General features: G+C 42.4%; 1 protein-coding gene across 6 annotated transcripts in view; it reads right to left on the reverse strand.

Moving 5' to 3' along the window:
- The window catches only part of EBF2 (EBF transcription factor 2), a 378,097-nt gene that overhangs the window by 15,274 nt on the left and 338,939 nt on the right, over nt 1-23,884 (reverse strand). For 5 of the 6 annotated variants that reach the window (XM_061592314.1, XM_061592317.1, XM_061592318.1 and 2 more), the window contains 3 exons: nt 21,837-22,014; nt 15,472-15,657; nt 7,909-8,076 (listed from right to left, as the gene is read on the reverse strand). In XM_061592314.1, the coding sequence (XP_061448298.1) occupies nt 7,909-8,076; nt 15,472-15,657; nt 21,837-22,014 (532 nt within the window). Of the gene's footprint in view, nt 1-1,084; nt 1,149-7,908; nt 8,077-15,471; nt 15,658-21,836; nt 22,015-23,884 lie in introns of all 6 variants that reach the window. The other variant, XM_061592315.1, reaches the window with a different exon arrangement.

The following is a 23,884-nucleotide window of genomic DNA, read 5'->3' on the forward strand; positions in this document are numbered from 1 at the left end:
ATTCCCAGAACACCACAATTTCATTTTCCATGCTTGACCTGGTAAAGTGCTCAGTCTACCTCTGGTGTATATGATGAGCCACAACCTTGAAGCTTTGAGTGGAATGATCTCTGCCCTCTCCCCAGCCCCAAGGGTCTGATTTATTTTGGCTCTGCACTTAATATACTCAGCAAGCAAAGAATCAAATGATCTGCCCTCACAGTGCCAGTCTGAGCTGGAGGGGGTCAAAATCCATACCACCTCCCTTGCTCCAAGAAGACAATTGTCCCTGACCTTACACTGTTTTCCTAAGGTGCAACCAGTACTGTAGTAGCAAATTCAGAAATGCAGGGTCCTTTCATATGAGTCACAGCCACGCCCGTTCCTCCTTTATTTTTGCTGCTGGGTCAAGAATGAGATTCTTGTTAATGCCTTCTCCCATAACAACAAACATCCCTAGGAGCCAAAAAGCAGGAAAGCTACAATAAGCATGTTAGCTACTGAGGAGAGTCTTCTCAGTGGCTGGCTCACCTCCTTTCATTCTGGTTCCAATGAGTAGGAAAGGACAAGGAAGCATGCTAAAATACTCTTCTCAATGGCTAGCACACTCCCCTTTCATGTTGATTGGTTCCTAGAATGCTGGAGACACAGGCACCCTGCTGGGATCCTGCTCCCCCCTGAGACCCTGGACCACTATACACATGGGTGCAACATAAGGTCAGGGAAATGACCATATACCTTGGGAGAGGACTATGCTCCTTGACAATTTCTGCCATCAAGGCCAGAAAACAACTGTGCACACCTACAAATACGCTTATAAAGTCATCTGTGCTAGCGGCCAAAGAACAGATCTTGTTCATCATCGATTTGGAGTTGAGGGTAAGCAGTGAGGTGGCCAAGGAGGCTGACGACACCAAATTATTCGGGGTGATTAAAAAGAAAAAGGATTGCAAGGAGCTTCAACAGAATCTCTCCAAAGTGGGTGAATAGACATTAAAATGGCAAATGAGGTTCAGTGTCAGCAAGTGTAAAGTGATGCACATTGGGGCAACCCCCCCTTAACTTCACATATACATTAACGGGGTCTGAACTGGTGGTGACTGACCAGGAAAAAGTTCTTGGAGTTGTGGTGAGTAGCTAGATGAAAATGTCGACCCAGTGTGCGGCAGCTGTGAAAAAGGCAAATTCCATGTTAGGGATTATTAGGAAAGGGAGTCAGAATAAAACTGCCAATATCATAACGCTGTTATACAAATCTATGGTTAAAATCACACTTAGAATACGGTGTACTGTTCTGGCTGCTGCACCTCAGAAAGGATACTGTAGAGCTGGGAAAGGTGCAGAAAAGGGCAACCAAAATGATCTGAGGGATGGAACGACTCCCCTATGAGAAAAGGTTACAGCATTTGGGGCTTTTTCAGTGTAGACAAAAAGGTGAGTAAGAAGGAGGGAGGGACGTAACAGAGGTGTATAAAATTATGCATGGCATGGAGAAAATGGATTGAGAGAATTTCCCCTCTCTCAGAATACTGGAAGAAAGGGTCATCTAATTCAACTGTTGGGAGATTCACACAGGACATAGTTAAACTAATTTGCTTCCACTAAATGCAATGTTGGCAGCCAACTTGGATGACTTTAAAAGGATTTTTGACAAATTCTTGGAGGATAAGGCGAGCACCGGCTCCTATCCATTGCTGACTATGTACTATGGCAGCTTCCACCAACCTGGTGCCCTCCAGATGTTGTTGGAATACAGTATAGCTGTGCTGGCTGGGGATGGTGGGAGTTGTACCCCAACAACATCTGGAGGGCACCCATTTGGTGAAAGCTGTACTCTGGTGTCAGAGGCAGTATGCTTGTGAATACCAGCTGCTGGGAATCACAGGTGGGGAGAGTCCAGATGTGCTCAGGTCCTGCTTGTGGTCTTCCCATAGGCATCTGGTTGGTCACTGTAAGAACAGGATGCTGAACAAGATAAGCTTCTGCTCTGGTCCAGCAGAACTCTTCTTATGCTCTTATGCCATTTTGTGCCTAGGTGGATGATCACCCTTCAAAACATCTTTAAGGAGCACTTCACACATTACCTTTTCCCTGCATGGAGACAGGGATGTCATTTAGGTCAGGGTGGGCTGTATTTAGACAATGTTCAGAGGAGGGCAACAAGGATGATCAGGGGACTGGAAACAAAGCTCTATGAGGAGAGACTGAAAGAACTGGGCATGTTTAGCCTGGAGAAGAAAAGACTAACGGGAGATATGATAGCACTCTTCAAGTACATGAAAGGTTGTCACATAGAGGAGGGCCGGGATCTCTTCTCGATCATCCCAGAGTGCAGGACATGGAATAATGGGCTCAAGTTGCAGGAAGCCAGATTTTGACTGGACATCAGGAAAAACTTCCTAACTGTTAGAGCCATACAACAATGGAACCAATGACCTAGAAGAGAAGTAGTGGGCTCAGCTGGACAGCCATCTGTCAGGAATGCTTTGATTTGAATTCCTGCATTGAGCAGGGGGTTGGACTTGATGGCCTTATAGGCCCCTTCCAACTCTACTATTCTATGATTCTATGAATGTGATTATTTATCAGGAGTTCCTACATACCCAGCAAGCTCACTAGCTCCAACATTTGTGTGACTACTGCTGCAAACAATCGAGGGGTGAAAGAAATGTTACAAGAGACACAGAGCTACTGGCAAAAACAGCACTCCACTGTCAAGCTCTCCTCTCCCTCTCTGTAACATGCAGTACAACAAACCCTAGGTTATTTTCAATTAAGCCCTACTCAGAGTAGGCCCACTGACATGAATGAACCTAAGCGGCTGAAGAGGAACTGCCAGGGGACTGTGGCTGCCAATCTCCAGCACGTGCTATGAGAAACAGTTGCCTCACTTTGTCCAATGGCAGGGCTGGCCCTGTGAACCATCTTGCCCACACTGCCCCAACATCCCTATGGTGAGCAAGATGGTCTGAAAGGGAATTCTAAGCACATTTGGGCAAATACTGTTAGAAGCCTCCCTACAAATGGGAATCCTGATAAAGTAAGGTACCTGATTGCATCGGGGGTGGGGTGGGGTAAGTGCATTCACCTGAATGTGCTTACACCCCCCCTTCAGAGCTTACTGATCAATGTGGGAGGTCAGGCAGGGCTGGAATGGTGACATTGGAGAGAGTGATGGTGTGCATACCTAGTGATGGAAAGATTTGTCTGTCTTGGTTCTCTCTGTTCCTCATTTTTTCAATCTTAAATTCAATTTTCCACATTTCTGCAGCAATTTGTGTTTTTTGCTGTTGTTTAAATGCTCCTGGAAATTCTTCAGCATTTTAGTGTGAATTTCTCCTAATAAACACATTTTTGTATGGAGTTTTGACTAAATTACACCTTTTTGCAAGCATGCACTCCTAATATAATGCATTTTTTGTATGCTATTTTCAATAGGATAGTCATTGTTATGCACACTATCCCCTAACATATGCACTTTTGTAAACTTTGGTTGGAGAACTACATTGCAAAATCCAGATAAGTGGGAATTTTGAAGGACAGCTGTGCTTTAATTCTCATTTTGTTTTGGAAAGTATGAATTTGATAGGTTCAGCTTTAAATAGGAACTGAATCAACTCTCCCCCCCCCATCATTAAGTGTGCCCCTAAACAATTTGAGATAACCTGTTCAGGAGTAGTGTTGAACAGAGCTATAGACTACCCAGCTAAGAAGATGCATGTGTGTAAGAGTGTGTGTTGTGTGTATTCACTCACACATATAGACCCTCTTGGGTGTTAAAATCGGCAGAAGGGGCTCTCTTGGTAGTTCCAGGACTCAGAAGCTCAGGGTGGTGGTGGTAATGTCCCGGAAGATGACATTCTCTGTGGCAGCTCCTAGGTTGTGGAATTCCTTCTCCACAGAGATGCATCTGGCACTTTCATTGTATAGTTTCTGTCATATGCTAAAGGTACACCTCTTTACCCTGGCTTTTGACACCTGAGAAGTGTGTTTTCAGGAACCACCCTGTTACTATGATTTGTTTTGAACTGGTTTTTAATATGGAATTTTAAATTGTTGCAACCTGCCCTGGGATCTTTTAGTGGAGGGTGAGTATTGTAAGATATCAAACAAACAAACAAACAAATAAAAGCAGAGAGAGAGAGAGAGAGAGAGAGAGAGATTGCATGGTGCATTTGTAGAAGTTACCTTTAAAAAGGATTTTGTGTGTGTTCCTACACTAAAATGTCCTGCTTTGGGAAAATAATTACAATGCAGGCAAATCCCTAGTGATCCAAAATGTGATTTCAAATATACTTGGGATTCCTGCCTATGCTCATTTAGCCCCCTTCAGTATTATCACACAATCTCATTGCCTTGCTGAAATCCCGGAATAATTTCAGTTTGTAGAGGATCGCTGCTGAAACTAGGAAGGCTCTGGAACCGCTCAGTTTCCCTGTAATAATATAATTTTGCTCTATGGAGAGCTGAAATTTATTCAAGCCCATCCAGTCTATGTCTTTGGGTGTTAAGCTCTGGCTGTAAAGGATCACTTACATGGTAACCCTGTCAGAACCTATTTACCTCCTATTACAATCTGATCAGTCTCACTGAGGTTCACAGAGTACTGATTTTTTTGCTGAGGTTTTTAAGCAATGTTAGGAGAAGAAAGAGAAGGCCCGCAAGAGCTGAGCTGCTATCAGGGCTGGCATCAGGGGTTGGAGTTGTCAAGTGCTTGCCAACACACAAACTTCACCAGTGAATCCCATAACGGCTCACAGAACATAAAAAGCGGCCTTATATGATGACCATTGTTTGCACAGCACTGTCTACGTTGACTGGCAGCAGCAGTTGAAACACTGCATTGGAGGCATGGGTGCCTCAGGATTCTTTCTATGTGGTGTTTTGCTGGTGCAGCTGTGCACACTGATAAAACACTGCAAAAAAACAACACTGTAAAAAAGCAAATATGAAAAGCCTCCCTGCAACCAGAGCTTCTACAAGAATTTTGCTTCTCCTTTCTCTCTCTCTATATACATAGTTACAATGACCCAACCCAAATTCACCATCTGCATATCTGCATTGTGGTGGTGAATATGGGAGAGGGGATTTTCCTTCAATCTTACACCTGTAACTAAATATTCTGTGATAAGGGGGCTGAAAAATACAGAGGGAAGTGGAAAGAAGAATGAATGCAGAAAAACAAGAAGCCAAATGCAGGTAGCCTAATCTCTGTGTTCATTTATAATTTATTGAGTAGGTAGCCCAATATTTTATATTATTTATTTATTTATTTATTCACATAGGTTGTATCTCACAACTTCAATATACATTATTTCATAGTAATAACAAGCTCCCTTTATTAGTGCTTGTCAGCTATCACCCTGGCTTTATCCTTATTGGCGAGAAATCTAGAAGGCAAAAACAGGGGTTTTTTTAGGGCAGCTTTCACCTATCCTGGTGCCTTCCAAATGTTGTTGGACTTTATTGGCCTTGACCATTGAACATGCTGACTGGGGTTGATGAGATTTGGAGTCCTACAACATCTGGAACAGCAGCAGTTTGGGAAAATCTTCCTTAGGACGGTATTCAATGCTAGTCCTACAAAGAATAGACATTACTACCTTAGATCCATTAATTTCAGTGGGTCTACTCTGAGTAGGACTTTGTTGAATACCACCCATAAGGGCTAACTACATGTTATATTAAATGCATCATCATAACCATCATTTTTTAAAAAAAATATTAAAATCAATACTGAGCATGGAGGGGAGTTATTTTAATTGAAAGCACAGTGTACAGGGAAGAAGGGCTATTATCCCAAGAAAATTACCTCCCAGACAGCATTTAGTCTTAGACAGAAGCTTTTCTAAAATTAAGCAGTGCTTTGAGAGGGATTTTAATGGGAAAAGTTTGGAAGTCAACTGGGCAATAAGCAGTATATTATTTATATTATATTAATTAATATAATCATAGTGGCTGGGGAAGGAAGAGTTAAACCTGCCCTCACTGTGTGCTGCAGTTGTTATGAAAATCAGCCCCCTCCCCGTGCAATTAACACAGAGACAGATGACTGTACTGTTGTTGTTGTTGTGTGCCTTCAAGTTGATTACGACTCATGGGGACCCTATGAATCAGCGACCTTCAAGAGCAGATGACTGTAATAGGGATGGGTAAATCTGTCAATTTCAGATTTTCTCATTTTCTCATTTTCCTAATCTTAAATTCAGTTCTCTACACTTCCATGTCAGTTTTCTTTTCTTTCTTTTTTTAAAGTCCTCGTGAGAATTTGTCAGCATTTTGGTAGGCATTTCTCATAATATACACAGTTTTATATGCAATTCCTTCGAATATGCATTTGCAAGCAATTGTTCCTAATACGATGCATTTTTGTTTGTTCTTTTTCACAAACAAATACATTTTTATGCACACTTTCCTTGCAATATACACATTTTTGTACACACTTTTTGGGTTGGGGAAATGTAGTGCAAAATTTGGAGAGGTGAAATTTCAAAGGGTAGCTGCATCTAGGTTCATGTATTGTTTCAGGAAGTATGAAGTAGGGAGTTCTGCATTATAATGTGAACTGGACTGAATTTCTTCTCCATCCTTTATGCTCGGTGCATTTCACATAATGCATAGTTAGGCTCCCACAGAGCAATTGGAAAAGATATTGCTTGAATTCTGCCTTCCTCTATATCACCACAAAGAAAAGGGTGCAAAACGGTAAAAAGTAAAAGCAAAGCAAAACTGAAAAATAAGAGAGAGGCTCTAGAAGAATAGTGGAGGAAGGGGGGCCCCAACAGGTCCACCGACAAGGACCTGCATATCATACATCTCTTATGTTTTAAGGGGAAACGTAATTTTATGGGGAAGGGCTGTAGTGCAGTAGTAGAGCATCTGCTTTGCATGCAGAAAGTCCCAGGTTCAATCTCCTGCATCTCCAGTTAGGATAGTGAGACTCCTGCCTAAAACCCTGGAGAGCCACTGCTAGTCAGCATAGGCAACACTAAGCAAGACTGACCAATGATCTGACACAATATAGGGCAGCTTCCTGTGCTCCTAAGACCCTCAACCTGCAATGGGTGGGTTGGGTCTGTTAATAGCTAATCTGTAGAAGAGCCATAGCTCACTGGCAGAGCATCTGCCTTGCATGCAGAAGGTCCCAGGTTCAATCCCTGGCATCTCCAGGTAGGGCTGGGAGAGATCCCTGTCTTGAAACCCTTGAGAACTGCTGCCAGTGAATGTAAATGTCACTGAACAAGATGTACCTGGAGTCTGACTCAGTATAAGGCAGAGCCCTATGTTCCTAAGGAGCATTTCTACATACATTCTACATACATAAATGCATACATTTAGCTAAGCTCCAAGGGTGTTGCTTGTACATCAGGAACCTGCAAGCTCTTAGCTTATTCTCCATTGCTTCTGCATCTGTCTATGAGACAAAGCATGTAGTATGCATGGGTGTTGGGGGAGGTAGGGATGGAAAGATCTGTCAGTTTATCTCAGCCTCTCATTTTCCCAGTCTTAAAGTCAGTTCTTCACATTTCTGCAGCAATTTGTGTTTTTTTAAAAAAAATCTCCATGAAAATTCTTTATCATTTCATTGCAAATTTCTCTTAATAAAACACACTTTTGTAGGGGTTTTTGACTAATGTACACATTTTTGCAAGCCATTTCTCATCATATAATGCATTTTTGTATGTTACTTTCACATATATTCATTTTTATGCACATTTCCCCTAACATATGAAGTTCTGTAAACACTGATTGGTCAGCAAACTGCATTGCAACATTCAAATAAGTGTGAATTTTGAAGGATGGCTGTGTTTCGGTTCTCATATTGCTTTGGAAAATGTGGATTTGATAAATTCAGCTTGAAATGTGAACTGAATGGAAATCTCATCCATCGCTGGGGGGGGGAGAGAAGAAAATTGAGTTTTTACTTACCTCTGAACCCATTTCCATTGCCAGTGGAGCAAGCTGGGGAAGGGGACCCTTGGGGTCGGATGACGGGAGCAAAGGCACTCTTTTGTTTGACAGCAGGAAAGACAGAGGAGGAGAATGGGAGGATGGAGGAAGTGCTTGAGGAGCCGACTGTTGGACTTGAAGACATCACTAAGGATGCGCAGGGGAAAAAAGAAAATCAATTCCATTAGAATCAATAGGAATTTTGGGAGGGATCAGAAAATGCACACCTCCTCTTTCCTTCCCAACTTCACACCAATTGACAATCCAAAGAGCATTTTAAGGTGTGGCCGATGAGGACTGTGATCCTCTGAGCAGCAGCTCTTGGGTTTCCATAGCCCTGTTCAGGTGTTCTGCCTGGATATGTGTAGGCCCCATCTGCACTATACATATAAAGCACTGTTATACCACTCCAACGGTCATATCATGGCTTCCCCCAAAGAATCCTTGGAATTGTTAAGGATGCTGAAAGTTTCTCCACACCACAACCTTCTACTACGGAGAGGACAAGATCTTAGAAGGATGGAGCAGAAGTAAATAAAGGTCCATCTGACTGATGCTACAAGGATATTTGAAGGAAACACTTTTCCCATAGGAGACTGTCTGCCCACTGCAGTCTTCATTGAAGGCCTGGTCGGCTGGGACATGGGATAGAGCCATTTAGGCTGTGGCATCTAGTAGGAGGAACTCTCTTTCCCAGGAGGCCTGAATGACCTTTTTTCTTGGCATTTCAGTGTGCTGCCACAACCTTTCTATGGCCACATCTGCATTATACAGTTAAAGCAGTATGATACTACTTCAATCATCATGGCTTCTTCCAAAGAATCTTGGGAACTGTACTTTGTTAAGGTTGCTGAGAATTGTTAGAAGATCTCTATTCCCATCACAGAGCTACAATTCCCAGAGTGGTTTAACAATCAATCCCTCTTCCCAGGGCACTCTGGGAATTGTAGCTCTGTGATGGGAATAGGGATCTCCTTCCTTCTTAGTTACAACCAGGTTGGAGACATTGCCTATTGGCTCCCTCCTTTAGTCTCAGTGTTGCCCTTGTGGAACTCAGCAGGAAGGGGGACAAAATTAGAATTGGTTGGCTCTGCTTGTCATTGGCTCTGGTTCCATGTATTGTTGGTCTCCCTGCATTCCTCCCTTCCGCAGTTTACAAAAAATACACAGAAAATATTTTAGAAAATGGATAAAATGAAACATTTAGAACAAGTAGAGATAAATTCATCAAAATATGGATAAAATCAGCCATTTTAAAACAAATTTAGATAATAAAATTACATGCTTGGGTAGACTTGTCTAAACAAACTAGTTTTAAGTAGGCACTGAAAACAATACAGTGAAGGGCCCTGCCTAAGATTAATAGGCAGGGAGTTCCAGAGAGTAGGTGCTCCTACACTGAAGGACTGATGTGTCGTACTAACATTATGTGGCACTTGTAAAAGCGATAGTTCTGCATATCAAAGTGGTTGAGTGGGCACACGTGGGACAATGCGATACTTCACGTCAAGTGACATAAATGTGTGATTGAACTTTAAGTGTAAAACAACAATAAAGATGCCCCTATCATCACCTGTCAAATGCTGCAGGATATAAAAAAAGACCAATATTTTAGAGGGTGTTTTTGGTGTTTTTGAAGGAGATTTCAGAAGCTGGGAGGGAAATGGTCCAAACTGGAAGGAAGGAAGCCTGGGAATCTGTTTTGGGATCCAACTGGCATAAACATTCATTCTGCTTTCACAAATCCACAGCATGCCCACACAATCACAGCTGGGTTTTACTCTGCACATATTCTTCTCAGAGCCTGCACATTTCCTTTTTAATTTTTTTTTTTAGGTATCTGTCAGCATCTCATTGTAAACCCTTATTGTCAGGGGTTTATAACTCAGCTGTAATTTTTTTCTCTTTTTCCCTGGAGCTGAAACTTGGCACGCGTAACTTAGCCAGGAAGTGGAGTTTGTAAGATTCTCTTCCCCCTAAAAAGAATCCACCAAACATCTGTTTGGCCATTTTTAAAGTCTCTGTGCAACAGAAATAGATGTTTCAAATTTCTTTCTTGGAGGGCGACTCTTTCAAACAGACAACTTATTATTAGTAGTATTTAAAAAAAACAAAACCTCAAGATGTTCTCATTCTGAAACGTGGGCTGGAGAGATTTTATGAAAACAATTAAATATTGTCAGTGGTTAATACATGGCTGTCTTAAATGAAATGACCTCAACATGGACATGGAAGGTTTGCATTTAATCTTAGCTCTGCTACAGACACTCCTAAGTGTCCTGGGACACTTTTCCTAAGGACAGGCAGATAGAACAGCCATTAAAGCAAAGAAGTGGGACCTTCAACAAAACACTGCAGTATATCCTCACTTTCTAACAAGGCAGCTCCTGTGCAGGGTTCCAGCGTATATTCCATGTGTGTGTGTGTGTGTGTGTGTGTAGGTGTGTATATATCCTGCCAGCACTCACCACCTGAGTTTGTTATTAGAAGGATTGATGGCCGATACTTGAACTTTCTGGGCTAGTGGATGTGGCTAATGGCAGAGACTACGAATGAGTGACTCTGTCAATTTCCATTTCTCTCAGTTTCTCATTTGTCCAATCTTAAAAAAATAAACATTCTCATGAAAATTCTTCACCATAAAGTGCTAATTTCTCATAATATGCATATTTTTGTGTGACTTTTGCCTAATATACACATTTTTGCAGAGCAATTTCCCCTTATTTAATGCATTTTTATGTTGTTTTCACTAATATATGCATTGTATGAACTCTTTACCTTAGCACACTTTTCTAACCTGTGGCCCTCAAGATGTTGCTGAACTACAACTCCCATCGGCCCCAGCCAGCATGGCCAGTAGTCAGGAATGATGGCAATTATAATCCAGCAACATCTGGGTACACAAACATTGAGAAATGCTGCCTTAGTATATTTGTGTACATATTGGTTGGCTGGAGCATGGCATTGCATAATTTGGAGCAATGTGAACTTTGGAGGATGTGTTTAATTTCTTGTCATGTGCCCCAAAGAGAATATCTGGCACAGTTGGGAGAATGGAAAAGGGGTTACTAACATTGGAGAGGACATTGTCAGCACTGATGAAAGAGATCGGGTGGGGGAGTACAGAGGATATGTCTGCAGAAGCCTCAAAGCCGCCTGCTGGAGTTACTGAGGACGGTTCAGACAGCCTTTCCTTGTCTCATCTGACTGGTGAGGACACTCTCCAGGCATCAAGGACAAGTTTAATGGCAAAAGATATAAGTGCTGACAATGTTTTTTTGGAACTTCTCAGATAGAGGAAAATGAAAACAACTCTGGCTGTGGGCACACTTGTCGCTTGAAAGCAGCCAAAATGGTTTTTCTGGCTGTGTTTTGAATTGACACTTCAGGCCACATCTCCCTTCCCCACTGCTGCCTTCAGACCTTTCAGGACCACCCACAGCAAAGCATTGGGCCAATCACTATCTCTACCTGAGCCTGCAGCAAAGTGTTTCCATTGGCCACACCTGGAAGACAAAGGGATCGATTTACCAATCAGTTGTGAAAGCTCCCTGAAGCTGATTAAAAAAAAAAAACAACTCACTGGAGCTGATCCGACAAGGTTTTAAGAGAAAAAGGGGTGGAGTTTGATCAGCATCGTGTGCCTCCATTTTGAGAAAAGAGTAGAGATGCATTAAAACTGGCATAACAGCAAACATGTCTCTACCCTCAGCAGAGTCAGAAACTGGCATGTCTCCAAGGTTGTGGAGGATAGAGAAGAGGCAGTTACAAGTAGCCGAATTTCGTCCATCCCCCTGTTGTAGCCCCCACCTTGCAGCTCATGTGCAGAAGAGCCTGAATTAATATTTTATTTATTTATATTTTTATATTTAATTTTATTTATATCCCGTCCTTCCTCCCAGCAGGAGCCCACTTAATAGTGTTAAGTGCCTGCCCTATTTCTGTATATATAGAAGTACCATTGCTTGTAATTGCTGTTGCTACAGCTTGTCTGCTGTTGCTTCCAGTGTCTAGTATGCCTGTTCCTATTTAAATCCCAGTTTAGACCTAATTGCTAGATCTCTGTTCTGATTTCTGGAACAAAGGTTTATGCAAAAAAAACCCAAACTCAGAATCCTGAGTCTGCTTCTCTGTTTGGGAGCCGGGACAGTTCTCATGTTGTTTTGGAAAATGTGAATTAGGGAGATTTAAATGAAATCTCAATCGAACTCCTCCCCCTTCCCTAGTAGAGACTGGAGGACAAAGCATACACTCCAATTGTGTATGCCCCTGCAGTGAATAGCATGGTGGGGTAGTGGCACTCACCTGACTTCAAGCTGGTCACATCATTGCTACTTACCAGAAGGTAGTGGGTGTGGACTGAAGTGGCAGTGAGGTTGGCACAGTGCATTTGAACCATGCTGGCCTCGCCACTACTTCTCTCCCCCTCTGCCTCCCAGTCAGCAGCAGCAAAGTGACTGACCGGAGGTCAGTTGAGTGCCACTACTCCACCATGCCAACTGCTATCGGTATACACTCCAACGTTATATACGAACTGGGGTGTCACAAGTATGTCCCAACTCTTCATCTGTTTTGTCTTGGAGAGAACATTTGGAGAGAAGGATCATACTGCACTAGGCTGTACTAGGGGAAAGTGTGCATAAATATGCATATATTTGTGAAAACGACATAAAATGCATTATATCAAATGTGCATATTGGGCAAAATTGCATGTAAACATGTATGTTCGGAGAAACCCTTGGAAGCCACTGCACGTTGGTGCAGAAAATACTCAATGGTCTGACTCAGTAGAAGGCAGCTTCCTATGCCAACTCTGGGTACATTGCTAGGCCTAGCGTAAAGCACTTTCTGGCCCCCAAGCATCCTGATCAGAGCTGCCATTTAAATTCCCCACAATGTCCCGTGACGGTATATTATTCCACTGGAAAAATGTTTTGGGCCAGCTGGACCATTGCTACGCAAGAGAATGCATCAGCAGGTTGCTGGTAACTTGGTTGCACAATAGATTGTGAAATCTGTGGCACAACAAGTTTCTACTAGAGCAGCTGTTGCATTGGGTCCCTCTGTTGCGCAACACTAAAACTCCCTCATCCACTAACATAAGAGCTCTTGGGCTAGCAAATAGATAATGATGGATATAGTCCTTGATATTTATGCCAGATCTCTGAATCAGGGCCTTCTTGACCATCTTACTTCATCTTGGGATCATATCCTAGCTCTTACTTTCCATGCTGGAAGACTTTCAAGTAACTGTTAGGCTTAAACTACACATTTACTTTATGAAGATACAGCTCCCTGCCATTAAGGAGGGAGGGTTGCATTAAGCACGGTCCCCACTCCACAGCACTGGTGTGGAAGGGTGATAGCTCAGTGGCACAGCATCTGCTTTGCATGCAGAAGGTCCCCTATGGCATCTCCAAATAAATCCTAGAGAGCCACTGCCAGTCAGAGCAGACAATGATGAACTAGATGGACCAATGGTCTGACTCAATATAAGGGAGCTTCCTACGTCTCTGTGTTTCCCTCTTCTCCTAGATCTGACCTCACCATGATTCGCAGCAGTCCCTGGGAGCCAATCAGCAGTCATGCTGGCTCATGGGATGGCAAGGCCAGGTAAGCAGGCCTGAAGGATAGCTTCTTCCCTCTGAGCCATGCTGGGCGGTGCATTTCTAAAAGTGTGCTAAACACTGAGCCATCTTCCACTTTCAGGCCCATGGCACATGAGGAAGGAGCCTCCCTGTTTTCCCACTAAAAATAGCCCTCCCCCCAGCTGCTATTTTCCCCAAAGATGATGATTACTGGAAAGTAGGGATGCTTGGGGAACTTGATTTTTGTGATTACTGATGTGAACAGCCCTGATCTGCAACCTCCCAGACGAATGTGCGGATTAAAATATGATTTTCCTTTGGATGCCCACTTCTCCAAATTTGCAATAATTCCAAAAAGTACCAAAATGCATTACTAATGTGTATTTTAGGACAATGTGGGTTGTATTCAACTAAGTCCTATTCAGAGTAGGCCTAGTGAAATTATTGAATCTAAATTGGTCATGTCCATTAACTTCAGTGGGTCTATTCTGAATAGACAAGTATCTGAAAAGTTTAGAAATACATACCTTGATATAATATATACACTGCAAGGCATATTTTGTTATAAAATACATATTTAAATACAAATGTCTGTGCAGATCTTTTTGCAGATCTATGTGGAAATAGGTTTGAAATAATTTATGATTGGACATAAATAGGACAAATATTTGAGGGCAAATAGCAGCTGGATGGGGAATTTTTTTTAAAAAAAAATGCAGAAAAAGGGTGCCACAATCATGATATGGTCCAGGTTCCCACAAAGCTTCTTTTTCTGAGAAAGTGCCAATCATAAGCATATATTTAAAAAGTTGTGTTTTCCTTCCTGTTCCATTAGTTTGCTACTGAGCAAATACAACCAGGGTGATGAATCCAATGAAAGTTGATAGGCCAGAGTTAGGCAGTGTATGCATGGACCTTAAGTGGATCCAAATTTAGAAATTAGAACTTAATTTCCAGGCACCAGCATTGCGCCCTGCCTGCCAGCATGCTGGGGCTAGGGATGGAAAGATTTGTCAATTTTGGTTCCCTCCGTTTCTCATTTTTCTAGTCTTAAATTCAGCTTTCCACATTTCTGCAGCAATTTGTGCATTTTTTTTTTTAAAAATCCTCATGAAAATTACCTAGCATTTTAGTGCAAATTTCTCCTAATACAGGCGGACCCCCGCCGTAAAGTGGAAATCGCCGTAAAGTGGAACCCCATTCACTATAATGGGCCGCGTCGTGCGAAAATGATGCAAAAACGGTGCAAAACATCACAAAAGAGCAAAAAATACCTTTAAAATTGAAAATGAAAGCTGCCGCATCAGCGGAACGCCTTAAAGCAGAACGCTGTAAAGCGGGGCCCTACTGTAAGCACATTTTTATAGGCAGTTTTGACTAATGTACACATTTTTGCAAGCCGTTTCTTGTCAAATGATGCATTTTTGCATGTTAGTATTCATATATTCATTTGTATACGCAATTTCCCCTAACACATGCATTTTTGTAAGGATTGGTTGGTTGGTGAACTGCAATGCAAAATTCGATTAAGTGTGAATTCCAAAGGATGGCTGTGTTTCTGTTCTCATGGCATTTCAGAAAGTGTAAATTTGATCAATTTGGTTTGAAATGCAAATTGGATCAAAGTTCTCTCCTATCCCTAGCTGGGGCCCTGGCAGCTTCCCATTGATGCAAAATGTTGACACCAGGCCTGCATAGCTTTAGCCATGACACAACACGTGTGGCATATAAATGCAAGAAAGAAGGCAGAAGCAGCTATGTGCCCTGGTAGGCTCATTCCACAGCAGCTCTTTGCTCCATTTGCAATTGCAGAGTTGGGAAACCTTTCCAAGCACCACCCCAGACAGTATTGTGTGTGTGGGGGGGGGGGAGACAAGTATTTTCTGGCAGATTGCCTCTTGGCTTAAGTCAAACCAAAGGTCAGCTAAATGGAAGGGAAGGGAAGACTACTCACAGCCATAGGGAGATCCTGTGGGAGAGCCGTTAATGAATCCAGGAGAGCCAGGAACACCCAGGTTAGACATAGGGACGTTGCTGTAGCCATTCATGCTGTTACTGGAGGTGCTGTAATTAGACTGCTGAGGGGTTGAGCTGGAAGAGTAACCTCGGGGGGAGATGCTGCTTGTGTTGCGGATGTAACCTACAAGAAATAAACATGCGCTGAGTGCCCCAGATGAGGACAGCAGAATGATCTCTCTCAGTCATGAATTTCTCTGCTGACATAGATTCCACTGGAGCCAATCTTAGTACAGATTAGAAACTAGTCCTAGGCCCAGCTAAATCTCAGAGGTTTCAGGGGGCTCTGGAAGTAATCCACAGCAGACAGCAGGGCAGTGGGGGGAATTTTATGGTTTTTTTGTCTTGCCTTTAATTATAAAGTGTCTGATGTTTCTTCCCTTGGCAAAAGTATGATAGTCTTCAACTTTCAGGCGGTGGGAATATTCTATTCCCTCCACCAAATATTGCCACCAGTTGAAGCTCACAGCAGCCCAGCCATGTTCCTGGGACCAAATACCCCTGAACGTCATGAAGTAGTGGTATTCCTGGAAACATTTTTTCAAGTGGGAGGGGGATACTCTCCCATAGACCACAATGGGATCAGCAAACTCCCTGCCCCCCAGGAATGCCCTGGGAATTATTTTATTTCATTCTCATGGATACACTGGGTTATATCCAATGTTAATTACACTCAGAGCAGACCCACTGAAATTAATAGGAATTACTAATCTAGGTCCATTTAATTGCACTGGAATCTGACCATTTTGATTTCTCTCTTCTCATTTTTCGCATCTTAAGTTCAGTTCTCCACATTTCCACATCATTTGGGACTCTTTGTTTACACACACACACACACACACACACACACACACACACACACAAGTCCTCCGGAAAATTCATCAGCATCTTCATGCAAATTCTCCTAATATACTCTTTTCTGTCTCTCTCTCATTACAGTATGCTTTATTTAAATTTGAAAATACAAAATACAGAAGGACACTTCTACATTTTGGAGACCTTCGAGGGATCAGTTAGGGCTGGGCACTGGATTTGGCCAAGTCCTGGGTCCTGAACTGAATCAGGCTGATTTGGGGGGATCCAGGCACTGGTCGGGTTGGGCTGACATAGCCTCAGAATGCTGTGGGCTGGGTTGGGTGGTCCAGAGCAATTAGAGGCTGTCAGGGAGCAGGATATAGGAAGGAGAGGCAGGTGTGGGCAGGAAGAAGGAGAAACCACGAAAAGGAGGGACCTACCAAGTGGCTGTGTCTTCATGGGAGAAGGTAAGGGTGGTGGATGCCTTTCCTGCCTGGCCTCTCCTTTTTCCTGCCCTCTGAAGCACCACAGGATGGACTCCTGCTTATGAGTTGGAAAGCAGAGGATTCAAACGTGCATGGTGCTGGTTGCTGCTCCTTCATCCTCCCTGAAGGATCAAACCCACCTGCTCTTGGTTGGGGATTGGGGAGAAGGAATTGCAGAGTCTCCTCCTTCCCCCCCCCACTCCTGACTATATATTTAAAATAGGATTGAAAAACCCTTAAACCTGCCCCAAATTGGGGACAGATCCAGGGTGGGGCAGGTGGTCCCCATGTCAGCACAGGGTGGATTGGGAGGGCCTGCACACAGCCCAAGTATCATCACTGTCATCCTGCAAGGGGATGATTGCATAGAAGTAAATAAACAATCAGAAATAACTAATTGATCTTGAATCTAACAAAGAACGAAGCTATAAAATCAGTAATAAAAAGTAATGGCCACAGCAGGGAGTATTAACTAACCAATAGCAAAAGAAAAGAAAGTCACATGAAATATTGAAAATCACACAAAGCTCCAGGTATGTAAAATCACACAAAGCTCCAGTGCTCCTACTGATAGGCGAGATATAAATCTAATAAATAAGTAAGTCAAGTCGTTCTCCCCACAAATGGTAAAATTTAGTAAAATTTGCCCAGCCCTTGAAAGTCACTGAATATTCCCCAATTTGGGTGGGACGTCTGCAAATCTTGGGTTCCCACAACATGGCCAGCTCAATAATGGGGTGGAATGCAATAATTATCTCAGGCAGCAGGTTATGTGGGGCACCCAAGTGGCAACTCCCCACCCTCCATTCACCTCATTATTGTGCACCCAGCGAGGCAAGGCTTTTTGCTGCTGCCTCCAACTCCTCCTCTCTGCTTCACCTTGCCTTGCTCTGAGAAAGTCCCAAGGGGGGGTCATTTTCCTGAGCCAGGCATTCTGGGCGAGGTGTATAGGAGAATGCCTGCACCACTGTTGAACTTATTGATGTTTTATTGAGATTTTTATTGACATTTTTATGGTTGCTTTCTGATGATTTTTTAATGTGCTGTATACTGCCTTGATATATTCGTATAAAAGTGCAGATTATTATATACTGTATACTATAGCCAGCGTGGATTTTTCACATTCCGCATGTTAAATTGAAAATACCCCCATGCCATCCTGATGCTTCCCATAAGCTCATTTCAAAACAAAACTTTACAAAACGTATAGTCCTGAACTCAGAAACACTTGCTTAACAACCCTCTCAATTGTCATGGCGATACACAAAACAGTCAGAGAGAATAGAGAGTTCAAAGTCTAAAAAGAGAGAAAAAAACCGCACAGCCCTTTTGGACTTTTTCCTCTGTGAGTTCTCATAATCTGTTGAAATTCATTAAAAATCAGCCATGTTCACAGAGTACCTGTAATCCTAATACTGACCTTGCCCCATACTCTGACCTTCATCTTCTGCAGTTTAAAAGTTAAAAAAATGCCTAGATGATTTTTAATTAATTTAATAAATTTTGGCTGGAACCTTATGATAACTTCGGGCATGCACAGTAAGAACCAACTGTCAGAGTTCTAAAAGCCAGACTCACAGCTGCTGGGCTTGCCTAATCAGAGGGTCACACCCACACCAGACTTTGATTTCATGTGAGACAGTCATGGCTTCCCGCAGAGAATCCTGGGAAGTGTAGTTTGTGAAGGGTGCTGAGAGGAGACTCCTGTTCCACTGAGAGAGCTCCAGCAGCCAGAGTGGTTTAACAGTCTGCCACTCTAATTGAAGGTCTGTGAGGGGAACAGGGCGTCTCCTAGCAACTCTCAGCACCCTTCACTAACTACACTTCCCAGGATTCTTTGAGAGAAGCCACGACTGTCCAAAGTGAAATAAAGGCCTGGTGCGGATGTGGCCACAGACAGCTTTGGTTTAAATTTGGGTGGGAGGCTACATGTGCCTGATGTAGAATAAAAAGCAGGATCTAAGACTAGATGGGTATCCTGATGTTTCTGTTAACTCAAAAAAGCTTGCTCACTTCGTTGTGACCTCCTGTTGGCCCTCCTAACAGTTGCTGAAGAACACAATTGCCAGATAAGCCTGCGCTTTTCTCCCTCATCTCCTCTTGTGTCACTCTCTAGGGGGAGCTAGTCTTGTGGCTTCAGGGGTGTGACTGCCAGAATAGGGGCCTGCTCTTTCAAGGCACATTGCCAACGAGTGTGCTAATGCCGGCACGAACACCAGCTCCAGAGTGCTGGAGAAAGAGATGCCTGAAGACGCAAGGAACACTGTGCAAGATCTCTTGCAGGTTCTCACCCCTTAAGCATGCTCTGCTGGCCTTTGTTTGACAACATGTGTACATTTTGCTGATCACATCTGATTGTCGAAAGAATGTGAAAGGGTGCGTTGAGATCTGGAAAAAATTAGCGCACTTATGTTTTGAATGTTAAGAACGTTAACATGGGATTTGCTGCAAATTGTGGTCAAGGCTGTATCTTCTCAAGGATTTCAGCAGAGATTCAGGGGGCGCTTCTCCATTGCAGAAACACTTTTCAAAAGTATAAAAGGAAGAAACTTCTTCACACAATAGATACTTATGGAGTTCACAGTCCTGAGTATCAGTGATGGCTTGGAGCAGATGTTGATCTCTGATGTTGTTGGACTACAGTTCCTATCAGCCCCAGCAAAGGTGGCCAATGGACAGGGACCAAGAGTTCAAGTCTAACATACTTCTAAAGAGAATTGAAAGTCATTTCTGAGAGGCATCACTTCTAACGTACTAAACTTTTTTGCCCCACTGACTAAACAGGTTTGGCATGGTTCCGAAAGAACAGAATATCCTGAAAAAGCTGTAAGAGGGTGTTTTTGTTTCTTAGTCTGGTTACTCCTTCCATTTTCATTATCGAATGCTGGCAAGTTAAATGTTATTCATTCATTAAACTAGTATTCATAGCACTGGAGATTTGAACTCATTCATTAGTTTCTGTAACTCCCATTTGTTTTTGATTGCTGTTGGTTTCAATGAGAGACCCAGCCAATCTTCTGCTGCCTGTAACTTTGCTGTTTTCCATCCTATAGGTATGGCATTTTCAGGCAAATTCCTTAAAGAAATCAGATCTGCTATTAAAATACCTACATCATATAAACTTTCTTTGCTTTCAGTAGGATTTTCCAGCAGACCTTTGAATGTTGTATTGCTATGTTTTCTGTTGTATTGCTATGAGATTAAGGCACCAATTCACCCTCCAAAGGATCATTTCAGACAGATAGATAGGACAGAGGTTCCCTATTTTATAAGTGATTTAAATAGGCAGGCAGACTTTCACTCTCCTTCCCCTCCTGGTACCTCTCTGTGACCTGTATAGATTGTTCCAGCAGGGCTCCAAATTAAACAGATGAGAGTTGAGTGGATTTTCATTTGGAACTCATTTGTGTAAAAAAATAAAATTCTTTTTTTAAAATGAATGCCCACCCCGAAACCAGTTTAAAAGTGGTGAAATTGGGGCATGTGTACCCCACCTTCAAGTATAGCTACAGAGGGGCCGTGGGCTGCATCCAATCTTCTGGGGTTTTCATACCAGTCTGTGTGGGGAGCTGAAAAGTGGGTGGAACAATGGATGTGATTCTTACCTTTCTATATTAGGCCAAATTCCAGCCACACAAATTTCTACATGCCCCCCCCACACACATTATCTCTATCCAGGCAAGCAAGAGGCATTATCACAGTTCAAGGACATATTCTAACCAGGCAAAGGCACTTGAGGGTGCAGAGCAGGGGCAGTGAGGGGTGTGGCCTGAGGGAGAGTCCTGAGGGCCAGTTATGGAAGCCTGGAGGTGCCTGGGACTGAGGTTCTCCGTTACTGTACTACGGTCTCCCTCCAGCCTTGGGTGATTTGCAAGAGAGACAGACAGACAGACAAGTTCACAGTCGATGGTCTATAAACAGCTATTAGGCAGGATATCTAGATGAAACCTCCATGTTCATAAGCAGTATGGCTCTGGATACTGGATGCTGGAGATAAAGAATAGGTAAAGGCTATTGCTTTCAGATCCTGCTGGTGAACTATCAGAGCTTTTTGGCTGACCACTGATGGATAGAGAATGTTGGACATGGTGGACAGCAAGTTTGGGACTGCAGGACAATTATTGCAACCTTCAAAAACAGAGAATGGAGAACTTGTGGCTCTGCAGATCTTGTTAGACTACAACTCCCTCAGCCGCAGGATGGTGGGAGTTGCAGTATTTAAGTTTCTATGGCTTTGTGGTATTTCCATGCCAGTACAAGTCCCCTTCTCACAACTATTTGTATGATTCTGTTCTCCCAGAGGAAACGGACAAATATTCTAATGGTGAACCAAAAATACTTAGTAACCACTGGGGCCTATTCACAAATGAAGCCGGAAGAGGCATTTGAAGAGAATGCTCTAAAATGGGAAGGCTCAGGGAAACAAAAACAGTCTGTTCACCTGTCTTCCTTTGAGCTTCCTATCAGCACCGTACTCCCTTGCCTGGAGTCTGGTTATTTTGGGGAAATAACTGGCCAGAACAGAGGAAGAAGTGAGTGCTATAATCAATGTGGATATTCTCCCCCATCCCTAGCTGCCATACTCCTAAAGTGAAACATCTAAGCTAAACTGTTGGAATTAAGAGCTGGAATCCAGCAACACAATATGTAAAAAAAAAAAAAAGGATTAGAAATCTCAGTGAAAGGAATGTATTATTTGAAAGAAGACAAGGAAGGAGGAGGAGAAGTCACTGAAGCGTGATTTGTTATAATTTAACATTTAAATAATATTTTATATTTATTAATAATTTATAGTAATGACAATTTTAATAAGTATGTTAAATGTGTGTGTATATAATATTTAACAATGTATAACTTGAATTGAATATGTTCACTGTGTCATTTTTACTTTATAAAAACACTTTAATGCTTTAATCATTTGATCATTTGACGTTCAACATCTTAATTTGCAACTAAAGTCAGAGTAAAAAAAGAAAAGTGAAACAGCTAAGCATTTCCATGTTTCTAATATTGGCATCTTTACCTTGATTATTCCCTTGTGTTGACTCTGAGATGCTGACTCCTAATTGGCTGCCGTAGGAGTTGATGCCCATCATGCTACTATGAGCTGGAGAGCTTGACAAAGCAGGGATCTGACCAGGGTTCCTGGGGACGCTGTAGAGAGCTTCTGCAATATCCGCAGCTCGCTTCAGAATAATGTCCTACATGCAAAAAGAAAGATAGGATGGGTGAATCTGTCCATTTCAGGTTTCTCTCAGTTTCTCCTTTTCCCAATCTTAAGTTGAGTTCTTGCATTTTTTTTTAAAAAAAGCTCCTCATGAAAATTCATTGGGATTTTAGTGTGAATTTCTCCTAATATACATACTTTTGGCTAATATACAGTTTTTTGCAAAGCAATTTCCCCTAATATAATTAATTTTTGTAAGTTGTTTTCATATACATATTTGTACATACAACTTGGCTGAAGAACTACATTGCAAAATCTGGAGACGTACAAATTTCAAAGGGTGGCCGCATTTTGGTTTGCGTGTTCTGAAAAGTGTGAATTAGGTAGGTTTGCTTTTAAATGTGAACTGAATCAAATTTCTTCCCCATCCCTATAAGGAAGAGACCTCAGTGGATTCAGTTTCAGACAGATTAATAAAACATTGAAAAAGAAACAAATACCCTGTACCCGATGTTCACGGAATGTTGATGTGTGTGTACGTGTGGCAGGGGACAATCAGTAGGAGTGGACGCTCACTACAAGATTCTGTCCAGTTCCCAGTTCTGTACTTCAGAAAACATTCTGCCTCAGTCTGCGGCACTTCGTAGGGCAGTTGAATACCAACTTAGATTCAATGTGAGCAAGTGTAAACTGCTAAACACTGGGGCAAAAAATATCCTTGTTTCACATATATGCTAATGGAGTCTGAATAGGTATTTCATCTGATCCAGCATGGCTCTTTTTATGTTCTTTTGTAGGCTGCCAGGTTCAGCTTACGGCCCCTACTTCACTTCCCCACACCCATTCAATATTGAGAATTTTTAAGAAAAGGATAAAACTGTTTTTTCTTTTAACAACAGTGGATAGCATTTACAGGCATAGTAGCCCCTTCAGTGTGGATAAAGCCTTCCAATTTACACGTGAATATTTCTAGGGACTTTTGTACTGGACACTGATTATTTTTTGGGCAGAGGGCATGAATCCTGACAAATTTCAGAAGGATAGTCATAATGGTTTTCCTGCAAGGGCAGCCATTACAGTTTTGCGGTGGGTAAAAAAGAAATTACTTCATCTCCCCTAGTGTTTTGTGGACAATTGGTCTGAAAAATGGCAGACATGAGTGAGTTGCTCCTGAGTAAGAAACCTCCCAAACTGCAGACAAATAAGTCCAGGGACTTTTGTGGAAGGCCCCCTTAAAGCTTGCTCTTCCTTCTCCTGTGCTGTGTATTGAGACGGGGCTCTGGGAGCTTGGGTAGGAAAAATGGCAACCAGCAGGTGATCAACAACAGGACTAAGCAGATGCAAACCACTGAAAGCATCATCCAGGACATCTTTCTCATTAGAAGGTTGGAGATTGTCATTTATAAGAATTCTTCCACAAAGAGAAATTTTAAAAAGACCAAGAAGGTGGAGGGTATACTGATGAAAAAAAATGTGCATAGCCATGGTCTGGATTGTATACAATAATCTCTGCTGGTATGTCAACAAGGAATCTAAACAAATCCTAAGCAAACATGGAAGGGGCAGCAGACATTGTCTATTCTTTGGGAGGGAGGGAGTGCAGGAGACTGGCAATGGCAAAATCAGGGCTTTCTTTAGTCGGACTGCCACTCACAAGAGGTACAACTTTACATTTTATATCATTTATTTCTTTTAGTATTTTAAAATTGTAAACGCCTTGAGGCCTTGGCAGAAAGGAGGTATATACATTCATTCAGTCAATCAATCGTTCATAATAATTTGGTGGTGATGAAGAGAGAACTAAAAGGGATTCACTTTCCAGGTAAAATCACTCCCTCTAATTACAAGCTCCACCTATCAGTCACAACAGAGCTCTCTTTCCAACCTCTCTTCACTCTATTTTT

Source organism: Rhineura floridana, chromosome 12, assembly GCF_030035675.1.
Source record: "Rhineura floridana isolate rRhiFlo1 chromosome 12, rRhiFlo1.hap2, whole genome shotgun sequence".
NCBI lineage: Eukaryota > Metazoa > Chordata > Lepidosauria > Squamata > Rhineuridae > Rhineura > Rhineura floridana.